This window comes from Drosophila busckii, unplaced genomic scaffold, assembly GCF_011750605.1.
Source record: "Drosophila busckii strain San Diego stock center, stock number 13000-0081.31 unplaced genomic scaffold, ASM1175060v1 hic_scaffold_38, whole genome shotgun sequence".
NCBI classification, from domain to species: domain Eukaryota; kingdom Metazoa; phylum Arthropoda; class Insecta; order Diptera; family Drosophilidae; genus Drosophila; species Drosophila busckii.
Window position 1 is genome coordinate 72,062 of NW_022872748.1, and position 12,063 is coordinate 84,124.

The 12,063-nt window shown below is 34.8% G+C and overlaps 2 protein-coding genes across 3 annotated transcripts in view; one reads left to right on the forward strand and one right to left on the reverse strand.

The window, feature by feature from the left end:
* Positions 1–4,046: 4,046 nt before the first annotated feature.
* Positions 4,047–12,063, reverse strand: part of LOC108606268 (MKRN2 opposite strand protein) — a 51,667-nt gene continuing 43,650 nt past the window's right edge. Inside the window, exons 4-6 of one of the 2 annotated variants that reach the window (XR_004458952.1) lie at positions 10,078–10,264; positions 9,515–10,018; positions 4,047–4,063 (exon numbers count right to left, since the gene is read on the reverse strand). Coding sequence is in view for 1 of the 2 variants with exons in the window: in XM_033294813.1 (XP_033150704.1) it covers positions 9,617–10,018; positions 10,078–10,264 (589 nt within the window). In the remaining variant the exon portion in view is untranslated. Of the gene's footprint in view, positions 4,064–9,362; positions 10,019–10,077; positions 10,265–12,063 lie in introns of those variants that run through there. The other variant, XM_033294813.1, reaches the window with a different exon arrangement.
* On the forward strand, positions 7,269–8,800 carry LOC108606282 (Golgi-associated plant pathogenesis-related protein 1). Its single transcript, XM_017996266.1, has 4 exons — positions 7,269–7,360; positions 8,012–8,119; positions 8,178–8,404; positions 8,458–8,800. Exons 1-4 carry the CDS (start codon positions 7,346–7,348, stop codon positions 8,696–8,698), a joined length of 591 nt encoding a protein of 196 aa, XP_017851755.1. The 5' UTR covers positions 7,269–7,345; the 3' UTR covers positions 8,699–8,800.

Consider the following 12,063-nt stretch of genomic DNA (forward strand, 5'->3'; position numbering starts at 1 on the left):
TAATGCCAACGCTCTTCATATGCAAAGGACATAGTTGTGTCGCTTCATCACTATAAATCACAATAATATCAATTCAGTTGCTGTAACACAGCAAAGAAAGGAGACGGAGAGAGTGAGAAGCGAAAAGAGCCATAAATCTTCGAGTGGCAGCTGTGCTCCTTTGAGGAGCGAGCAATGTGCTTGGGCAAAATGAAAATGCCGTAACCCGCTTATAACGCACATCTAAGCCCTATCAACTGCAACTGCAACTGCAGCAGAGCTTTTGGGACGTGGTGAGAAGACAACGTTGTCATGACAACGACGAGCTCTGACGTTTCAACGTCAATGGAAATCGAGTTGTGCGAGCTGTGAAAGAAACGAGCAGCGAATTGCGCCCGTTGTTCTCTCTCTCTCTCTCTTTCTCTGGCTGTGCCCATTGTCAGTCTCTAATTGGCAACTACACACAGCCTGGGCAACCGGAACAATTGCCATGATGCCTTAGCTACCCGTTTGTAGATAAATGGCTGATAGAGGCGCACTTGGCAGCAGCAGCAGCAGCAGAAGCAACTGATGTTGCTTCCTAGCTAAAGCTTCAGTCTCATATAATCGGCTGGCATTTCCATATACTGGCTGCTGTTGTCGTTTTTCTTATTTGCTACTTTAACGCTTGCTTTGCGGCCAGCAGGTAAATGCGCTTCTGATGACAGTTGACTAACGAGAAGATACACTTGAAAGAATTTGGGGGCAACTATGTGAAGAGCAAGTAGTATATGAAATACTGAAGACATTTCTTTGATGAAATAAATATAATTTACAAAATGTGATAAAATAAAATTTGCATTGAAAAATTAATCAATATATTCTATTCTTTAAAAAATTGTAAACAGCGAGATTAGAGTTATAAAAACCACGATTAAATATTGAAATTTAAGTAATTTGACGACAAAATGTATTTCATATTTTCAAAAAAGATCTTAGCATTATCTGAGATAATTTATTCCTATTGAAATGAATAAGTAATAAGTTCTAAATATGCAAGGAACTTATTATAAATTTATTATAAAATTAATTTGAAAATATTTGATCTAAAATAAAATATTCTTTAAGATTAATCGCTTGGCATTTTTTCACTTCGGTTTCATTTGAATAAAATATGCAATATATTATAAATTTATTATAAAATAAATTTGAAAACATTTGATCTAAAATAAAATATTCTTTGAAATGCTTTGCTTGGAATTTATTCACTTTTGTAAAATAAATTTTGCGCTACATTTCAGCATAGTGCAAATTGTTGTGTTATTTATTACAATTTAATAATTTCTCTCAGTGTATTCTCATACTATGGTGCAAGTTTTGCCGTTTGACCGCTTGGCTGACCAGCTGCAATTTACCAAAAATTGTTGCAAGGTAGCCTCGAACAATCAAACAGACGAACAGACAATTGTTGAATTTGAGCTTGAAACTCTTGCTGGTAACTTAAATTGGCAAGTTATACATGTGAGTTATGTCTGGGTAACTGAAATATTATTTGCTTTGTCTGCGGCTGTTGATTCTAATTGTGTGTGAATAGAATTTAAGAAACTCAAATTGTTGCACTTTAATTTGTGTTAATGGCTTTTCAAATGATTTGACTGCAGCACTGGCCAATTAACTGACTGTCGAACAGTTATATATATAAATATATATGTGTGTGTGTGTGTGCAAGTGCATGTTAGATTTGCCACCGCAAACAAGCTGGCAAAATAGTTAGATAGTTGCATTGCCAGCTTTTGGCAATTTGAGCCATATGCTGTCTAAGCCTCGTCAGTGAACTTCAGAGAACCTCAAAGTGGTTTGGCAAGCTGCTTTTCCACTTTCTGCATCAAATGCATCAAAAGATATGCAAATCTCAGCTCTGCTTTCTCGCTCTCGCTCTCTCTCTCTCTCTCTTACTCTCTTTCACTTCCTATGTAAGCTTTCAAGGACTGTCTGTGTGTTTTTCATGTTGCATGTTGACGAAATGACTTGAAATGTTTGCACAGTGCTATGCTCAAGTTCTATGCCACCACTCGACATTAGCAGGCAAATTGCAAGCAGGCGGCTTAGCCTCAAACATAGCAGTTACCACCTAACCACCCCACCACCCCATGTTGGCTAATTGGCTGCAAATGTGTGAAAATGTATATTTCAACAAATTTATTGAGAAAACAGCACCAATTTAATAGGCATATTAAAGTGTAACTAACTAACAATTAATAACAAAGGAGATTGCTTAAAAATGCTTCAACTTAAATAATTAATCCAAGTGCCAGCTTGTTTTCAAACAAGTTATAAAAATTCAAATCCTAACAAAGAGCTAAACTTAATACAATAAATTTTATACAACTGATTTTTAGTTAACAAATTTATAGCAAAGAAATACTTGAAAATATTTGTTGACTCATAACTTTTAATATCTAATTTCATTTAAATTATAAGCAAATTTTTAATGCAATAAATTTATCAAATATTTTTTTTGCATTCCATATAATTTATGGTATTAATTTAACATTTTTTAGTACTAACAAAACAAATGTAAAGCAGTCATATTAATAATGTTCAGATTTTAACAACATAAAATTTGTTTAGGCAACTTTAAGATTCGCATGCATTTTGAGCTGCTTTCTTATTTGGAAGCGTTGAAAATATCAAAAAGTAAAGCATAAATAGCACGTGTGTATATATTCCAAGCATATATATATATACATATAGCTATGTATGCAATAAGTTTGCACTAAATGTTGAAACGCTTCAAGGGTATTTTATGCTTGAACGCCTTGGCCAGTACAGTTTCTCTTTCAATTTGTATTTTATTTTATTTTTCTTTTTTTTTTAGCGAGCGTTGAGCTAAAGCGATTTGTGCAGCGCGTTCGAGCGCAAATAAGTCAACGATTGTGACCTTTGAGCAAACTGTAAAATGTATTTCTTTGCTCTATTGAAAGTATGCAACAATTTGTGAAAATTATTGCGCTGACAAGGCAAAAAAAATATATGTATATACATAATATAATCAAGCAATTAAAACGTTACGCAACAGTTGTGCAACGCTTGACTGCAGAAATGATTACATTAGTCACCTGTGCTGGCAAAAGTTTTAGCCTTGCAGCCAAAAAGTATGCAACGCCAAATTGGGTAAATCAATTTAGCAGTTTGTATGCTAAACTTTTTTTTTTTTTTTTTTGGCACACACACACATGTGTATATATTTATAGCTTGTTGGTTTGTTAGCCCATTTAATTTAGCATAAAAGCCAAGTTGCTAACTTGGCCCAAGCGCATAAAGTGGAACGCAGCGTTTGGGGCCAACTGAAGCGAGCGAGACTTGCAGCGCTACTTGATGAACTGTAAATGAACTTTCTGTTTGAATACGATTTAGTTTTATTGCTGCACACACATACACACAGACATTTCCAATAAGCAGTCTGCTGCTCGCTGAAGTTGCCAGCAAAGCGAATTGCTTCATGTTTTGTCCTGCGCTTGAGCTTGAGCATTGCATATCCATTTCAAGCGTAAACTTTGTCTCGAATCCAAACTGTTTAGAGTGCAAACCACAGCTCATGTTGAGCACTTGAAAAACGCTCAGCTAGCTGCAATATTGGCAAAAAGATAACAAACAAGTGGACAATATGCAAATGCAGCCTCGATAGACTCGCTGAGGACGGGCAGCTTGGCTAGATTTCATTTAAATATTGCACATTTATCTTTGTCTATAGATACAGGCACTGCCTTAGCTCAAGCGTAACTTAATTTTTTGTTCTATATGCTGCTTCAAATGAATTTTTAAATTCCATTTTTATTTAAAAATGGCAAAAAACTTTTTTTTTAATGCTTGGCATGCGCTTAAAGCAATTAAAATTGTATGCCTCATAAGCATAAATAATTCAAAATACCTACATATGTATGCACTAGCTGTCAATTACATACGCCGCGTATACGCAATAATTTATGGCTATGGGTCAGCAAGGCCAACATAAGCACTGCCAACAGCAATTTTTCGCTGCTGTCATTATGAAATATTATAATTGTATAAAGAAAGTTTATGGCTGGACTTACCCGCATATGCGCTGTAAGCAAAGAGAAAGCATAAAAATAAATTAAATATTTTTAAATTACAATTTATAAATGATATGCTATATAAGTTACTTTAGAGCCAAGCAAAGTAAAACAAAGTCAACAGAAATTTGCAATTTAATGCAAGTTGCCAAGGCGACCGACAAATTCATTCAAAATAAGAACAAAACTTTCGGTTGACACAAAAAATTTGTGCGAATTTTCTTTTTTGCTTTGTTAAGTTAAATGCGCTGCCAAAAAAAGTGAAAATGCAGCAAGCTCAAGTGGAAAACAAACGTTGCTGGTCCATTCAAGTGCTGGCTTTGGCTTTTGAAAACAAAATAGTAAAGTTAAAAAATTTATACGACAATGTTGAGTAGTTTAAAGAACGATAAAATAATGTTTAGAATAGAAACTAATTCATATTAAAATGTAAGTCTAAGCAACAACTTACATATAATTAAAAAAAGAGTTAAAAATGCTATACTATATTATAGTATTTATTTTATATTTATTAAGCTTATTTCCAGAATCCGAAGTCTAAATCAACATAAAATGCATGCAATTCAATTTTATTTGTTATTTGTCTTAAAATATATTTAATGAATTAAATAAGGATTTATAAATTTAAGTTTTATAAGAAGAGTTAAAATTGTTCACTTGTTAATCCAAATTTAAATAACTTATTATATTTTTCATAGAAACGAAAACTATTATTTAGTTTGTTTTATTTAAATAAAATCTATAACCAATTGTTATATCGTAATTATTATAGCAGCTACGATTTATGTTTATTTATATTATTTTATAAAAATAATTCTATTAGCGGCTTTGCCATAAGTTTAGCTTTGTTTTGATTATGCTCAGCTTCTTATCTATAACTGTAAACGCGCTCTTATCAGCAAACCACGCTGTCTACCCCAAGCGCAATCAATGTGTAAATATTTAAGCAACACTTGAGCACAATTGGCGCAACTTGAGCATAATTCTAATAAGCAGATTTAAGTTTAAATGTAAATTGCAGCTTGACACTTGAAAAATTGAAAAATTGCAAGCAGTTTGCTTGAGGCAAATCTTTTGTGGGAGAGGGGAGTGGCATTCATCAAAGTGGGCAATGCCATTTATCGCTTTCAGTCTGCCACACTGTGGCATGATTTTGTATTATTCGAGCCACGCCCACTTTTGAGCAGCAAGTGCATTGCAATGCTGACGACAAAGCGCTTGACATTAGTTGAGATTTTCAATGCGCAATGTGAGAACGTGTTGAAAGGCAAGAGAAAGAGAAAGAGAAAGAGAGAGTGAGCGGCGGGCGGGTATTTTTTGGTATAATGAGCAGCCATAGAGCTGCCGTTGTAAGCACAGCTCAAGGCCCCAAGGTGTGATCTGATTTTATTTTGCTTACACGCGCTCAGCACGTTTTGTCTTTTGTTATTTGGAATTTCGTTTTATAGAATAACAAAACAATTGAAAACCAGACAATGTGTGTTGTTCGTTGTTTATCCCGCGCTGACTCAGTCGCTGCGATAAGCACACACACGACTTGGTCAATTCGATTTACACGTCGACAGAACTGAACACACACCCCCATTAGGGCCGCGGCTCAAACAAAGCGGTAAACCCGACATTGACCCACTTTAAATACGCAAACAAATTTTTACGCCAATTGGAGCCATTGGCATACGCTTATCGCATTCATATTGATAATCTATGCTGGCATTGACCCTATTGGGACAATTTTATTGGCATGTAATTTGTTTTGTCATTTGCTAAGATGAAGAATTTTTTCCTAAGGTTTTCCTAAGTTTGTTTATAGTTTGAACAGAGGAAATAGAATACAAAATGTTGGGTCATTTGATATTAATAAAAGTCATAGTTGCTGAACTCTAGGTAAAGAGATTTGATCTCTTGCTGATCAAGCATAATATATATAATATATATATATATAAACGTTAATCAGTAAATCGCTGTTTCAAATATTTTTCAAATATTGAATCAAAATATAAAAAATGCTAATTTTATGCTATGTTACTACTATTCTATGTTATAGAATAAAATTATAGAATAAAATATAGTAAATATATTTAAAAAAATATAATATATTATAAATTTATTATAGCCGATTTACGTAAACTTTTATTGTGTGGAATATAGTATCTAAAAATATTATACTTATAAAAAATAGTAGCTAATGCTTAAAAAATTTATAAATTTATTTTATTAATAGCTTAGCTTGCATTTCTCATATATAATTCTTATATAAAAGCTGTTAATTAATTTCATAAATTTACTTTATATAATTTAATAATTTATTATTTTATTTTCATTCAACATTTATTATATACAATTTTAATTAAAGGCTTTGAGTCCAATGTGCAAATGCAGCTTACCTCAAGCTTATTTTATTTCTTGCATAAATTTTGTTAAAAAAACAATGAAAAAAAATTGTTATGCAAGCTTATTTTAGTTGAAGGCTTGAGCTAAGCGCCTGCTGCAGCTAAATTCAATAACTTTGAAAATTATTATGCCAGCCAATGGGCCAAACAACAAGCAAACTTCCGCTCAGGCCGCTGTCTCGCAGGATCTGGCGGATCTGAAACTCATAAGCAAAAGTTTGCGTGGAAAACTTATTTACTTGTAGATTACGTGTCGCCAAAGTTGTCAGCGACATTATACAATTTATATATACATAGCGTTGAAATGTCGACCAGAGTTGCAAACGGTAGCAGAGCGAGGCCTGAGCCTGTGCCTGTGACTGAGCCTGAGCCCTGGTCTCATCAACGTGGGCGAATGTAATTACATTTTCTCACCTGATTCATGACAGTTTTGCATAAGCAAAGGCCATGCCTCATGCCACAACTGCCACGTGTTGCCTGCCTCATGGTTATGTCGTTTATTAATGAGACAGGACGACAGCCCCAGTCGCCCAGTTTGACAAGCATTGAGCTCAATGCAATGAGTAATGCAGTTCGCCCATTTACTAGCTAACAATTATTTCATGCCTAGCTGGGCTATAAAACTCGCATTTTAAATCAATATTGACTCTGAGAAGTCTGCGCAAAGAACCTTGCAACAGCTTTGCTGCTGCTGCTGATAAGCAGATTAGTCAGCCAACGTTACAATTTTCGTTCTCTCTCTGGCTTATCAGCAATTTGTGGGTGGCACTGGCTTTGCTTAAAAGCTGCCAGCTGCCGCTCAACGCTGCTCAGTTGCATTAAAATATTGACGAGTGTCAAGCTCCAAAACTTACAGCATTGTTAATTAACAAAAGCAAAATACTATATACAGGAAGCAGCACAATGAGTGTGCAGCAAGTAAGCATAGCAAAGCCATGAATAATTATAGTTAATTGTTGAAACATAACGGCATGAATAATTGAAACTCATTACGCAAAAGTTGCAAAACTAAAATGTGTAATCTACAAAATTAATTTGTGCAAAAGTAAATTAAAATTACGATCTATACTTTTTACTAAAAATACGCAACAAATGTAATTGTAAAAACAAATTAAAATAATTCATTCATTTAATTGCATTCATTTAAAGTAACATAGATAAATCGTAAACAAAAATTTTATAGTAAGCAAAAGTAAACTATAGATTTTAAAGTTTTTAAAAGTGACTTACAAATAATCAAAAAATATATATAAAAATTTAAAAAAATTCAAAATTTACTTTAAAAATATATTTCAAAATTTATTCTAACTTCTAAATGTATCTCATTAATAATTGTTTCATAATTCTGCTTATGATGAATTTGTGTTTAAGCTTTATAATAAATTTTGAATTAAATTATATTCGACTGACATTCGAAAACTAAAGTAGCTTAAAATTGATTAATAAAGCAATAAATATACAGCAAACGAACTTAGTTAATTCTATATTATTAAAATGCATAGACTTATAATTAAAACTAACTTTATGCTAGCACATACTTACTTAATACTTACTTAAATTAATTTGCAGTTTGAACAGGAAGTGTTAAAGGCTCACAATGTGCTGAGAGCTGAACATGGCGCTGCTCCTTTACGCTTAAGCAGCAAACTTAATCAAGTTGCTAGAGAGTGGGCACAGGTATGTCATAAGCATAAGTAACTCTAGAATTATTCAAAGTGTACGCTCAACTCTTTAGCATCTGCTGGCAATTAAGCGCATGGAGCATCGTCAAAATTCTGGCTATGGTGAGAACATCTATTGGTCATCGGGTGCCAAGCGTACGGGTGCGGATACAGTGCAGAGTTGGTATGATGAAATTAAATTGTATGATTGGTCACGCCCTGCATTTCGCAGCGGCACTGGTCACTTCACGCAGCTGGTGTGGAAGGACTCGACTGAACTGGGCGTGGGCTTGGCCACACGGTAAGTCTGAGCAAACTAAAGTTGTAGCAATTGTTAATTTCAACTATTTGCAGCGGCAATGAAATGTATGTGGTCTGCAACTATAACCCACCGGGCAATTATGCCAATAGATTTGCAGCGAATGTGTTGCCCAAGTCAGGCCAACGGCAGAGTCAGCGTCAGAGTCAGTCAGAGCTTGCTACAGTGCAACCAAACAGACTTGTTACAAGAAGCACAAATGTTAGCTATGACGTCAGTGGTTATGTGCAAACATTTCAACATTATGAACTAGTTCAAAAGCATACAAAATATTAAATAATTGCAGCTAAAAATGTGTAGCATACTCTAAGGCGCAAAGAATATTTCTAAGAATTCATTATACACTTCACATGCATTTGCATACTAACAAGTATTATACATAATAACATAACAATTATTCAACAAAACAATTTATTTTTAATTCAGCTTATGAATCTGGTAGCTATTGATAGTCGATAGACTTAATTAAGCAACAGAGAAAACTTTATAATTAAAATAAATATAAATGCTGAAGAATATATATATTCCCTTGTTGGTGCAAAATTCAAAAGTGTATAAAAACATTTTTTAGCATTAGCATTTCAAATTTCATTCTTTTGCAGCTTGTACTCTAAATAAAGCTACCTTATCATAGTTTTTTGTTTGTTGAATTCGATTGCATTCTGTGTAATCATTTAAAATTTCATAACTTAACCCTTGGGTGTGTAGTTCAAATAAATATAAGAAAAGGCATTATATACTTGTAGCTTAATATTTACTTGGAATTTTGCTTATGTACAATTTATTTATTGTACAGCAATAGAATAAGAATAAAAGACGTATGCGTTTTAAATATTATTATAAATTTAATTAACTATGTAAAATCACAAGAACATAATAATAATAATAATAAGATAAACTGTATTCAATTTGAAAAATACAATACGTAATTCAATCGGCGTGCAAGACTTAAAACTGTTTACATAAGCATATGTAATAGAGGTGCAGCATAATAATAATATGGTATATTAGCTAATAGGCTATACTTTAGGAACAAAGTACGTAGTGTGTATAATTTTGATAAATACTTGTGTGAGCAAAAGTTGGAAATACCTGAGAGAGAGCGCAGATATTTCCGTAGTTGCCGCCGCTTGCAATTTGTTGCTGTTAAATTTAATGAGATTTCAATTGACACAACACTTTCAATTATGAACTTCACTCCTCGATGGTGCAGAGCGTTTGACGCGCCTGGCTACGTGTCCCAAGATTGTTGTTGGCACAGCCATTAGACGCAGCCTTTGTCTGGCCATTGCAGGCGGTGGCTTTGGCAGTGAGGCAGCGGCCACGTTGCTTGGGCTTGGGCTTGGGCTGCTGCTGGCGTTGCACATGAATGCTGCCGGTGGTGGCATGTCGCAGGCGGCGATAGAGCGATATATATTTGCCGGCGGTGGTGGTGCGCGGCACAATGTACTTTTCGCAGAAGCTTGTCTTGCTGCGCGCCGCCTCGCTCAGCTGGGCATGCCCCAGTGCCTGGAGAAAGGCCAGCACAAAGGCGTAACAATTGTGGCTGCTCTCCTCGTAGCGGGCAATGGACCAACGTTCGGACTGCGCGCATATCTAAAGGTAAAGCAAAGCTTAGAGATGTGGAATGCAGATATTTAGGCTGGCGCACTCACCTGCTGCAGCAGCTCGTCCCAGTAGTCGTGCCAGGGCTCAGGCAGATCGCCCACGAGCAGCGACTGCCACCAGTCGCGCGGATTATCATCGCGTCGATGCCGTCGCAGTCCATGCCTATCGAATTCGACAATGTCGCCGGCGGATGTGGTCACCGCGATATGCAAATCTGTCGCGTTGCTGTAATCGCTGCGGAAACACCAAAATTCATCAGATACGCACACACACATAGATACTCAGAGCAGGGCGAACACATAAATTGCTGCACCTGCATCACCCAAAATTACCAAACATGCTACAAAATCATAGCAGCAAATTTCGTAAATTCAAAGGCTTTACGAAAAAATTGCTTAACTTTGCACACACTAAAAAGTAATATTAATTATATCAAGAGTTTTACAGCATCAATGACAGTTTATCTAGATGTGCTGGGGCCAGGTCATGGAATTGGAACAATCAGCAACTTGAAAGGTGAACAGAAAAAGGTGCGCGTACTTGGTCAAAGTATTTCACATATGTGTCTACAATAGAGTGTCTCGATTTTGTAGAGGAAAGTTCTACAAGGTCCCGAGCAAATCAAAGTCAAAATTTGTTTGTTGCATTTTTATAAATGTATGAGCAACATGAACTCAGATACTATAAATAAATTAAATATAAAATATATAAAAGCTTGGGCAACTAAATATAATGAGTAGAGGCTGAAATAAAATTAATTTTATTTTTGGTAAATAAACAGGGAGTGTGGTGGAGTGTGCAATATATATTAATAAAATTAATTTAATCACCGTAACTCTTAATCATTGAAATTCATCCTATTCCAAAGTGTAGCAATAGGAATCGAGTTAGTCTCACAAATAATTTGAAGCTGGAAACACGCACAATAGTTAACAAAGCAAAGAATTAAATATACTAAAATTAAGGATAATATTTATTTAAAATGAGAACTATTGTGATTTTACTATTGTGCCTTGGATTATTTGTATCAACGTACCTAGCCGATGATGATGACGATGATGATGATGATTATGATCTCTATTTGGATGATGATGACAATGAATTTATCTATATGCTTAAGCATAATTTCGGTAAATCTTACATATAAGTTCCAATCAAGCAGTGTTTTTGTTTTACACAAGTGCTTCTAGGTTCGGCTTGTGGTAAAAAGTCTAATAAATTAATAATACCATGTAATGATTCATTTGTGTTGCAACCTGGCGAAAATATTACCCTAAAATGTGTTCGAGAGACGTACGTGTGGTATAATAGGACAGGTGAAAACCTAAAGTCCTACGGCAAGAGGAACATTAGCATAGATCTGATCGATGTTTCCGCACGAAACGTTGGAGCTTTCTTCTGTGCTGATAAGCTGGGATATTATTATGAAAATGGAGCTTATGAACCGATTTTATATAACAGCGTAAAAAGAGACAATGCCGAATTGATTTATATTTACGTCAACGACTCCAAAAATTTGATGGTGCCGTTTGATAATATACTGTTTGGAATCGTAGGGAGGGAGTTGTATATACCTTGCAAGCCAACGATGCCTAGAACTGAGGTTATGATGACGTTTAACAATAAGGTATGTAAACGAACTAATAATATAATTAGCACTGATTACTTTGAATTTCAGACCTATTTTAGCAACTCGACAGTAGACTACGATAGTGAACGCGGATTTTTTCTAAGCTTAAGAAGCATTGCTGATAGTGGGAAGTATCAATGTCGACCTAAAATGCCTTCGCCAGACAATGTTGGCGAAATGATAGAAATAAATCTACGTGTTATTGAATGCATTCCCAGTAAGTATTTAAGAACTGTACTATTGCTCATACTGCATATACTTAATGAGACTTTTTCTAATAGCATTTATAGAAGCAAAAACTAAAATGGAATTGACTGCGAGTTTTGAAAGTCTGAATCAGCCTTCATTTACCTGGTACGAAGGAGATTTTTCTATTATCGATAGAAATCGTGTCGAATATAAC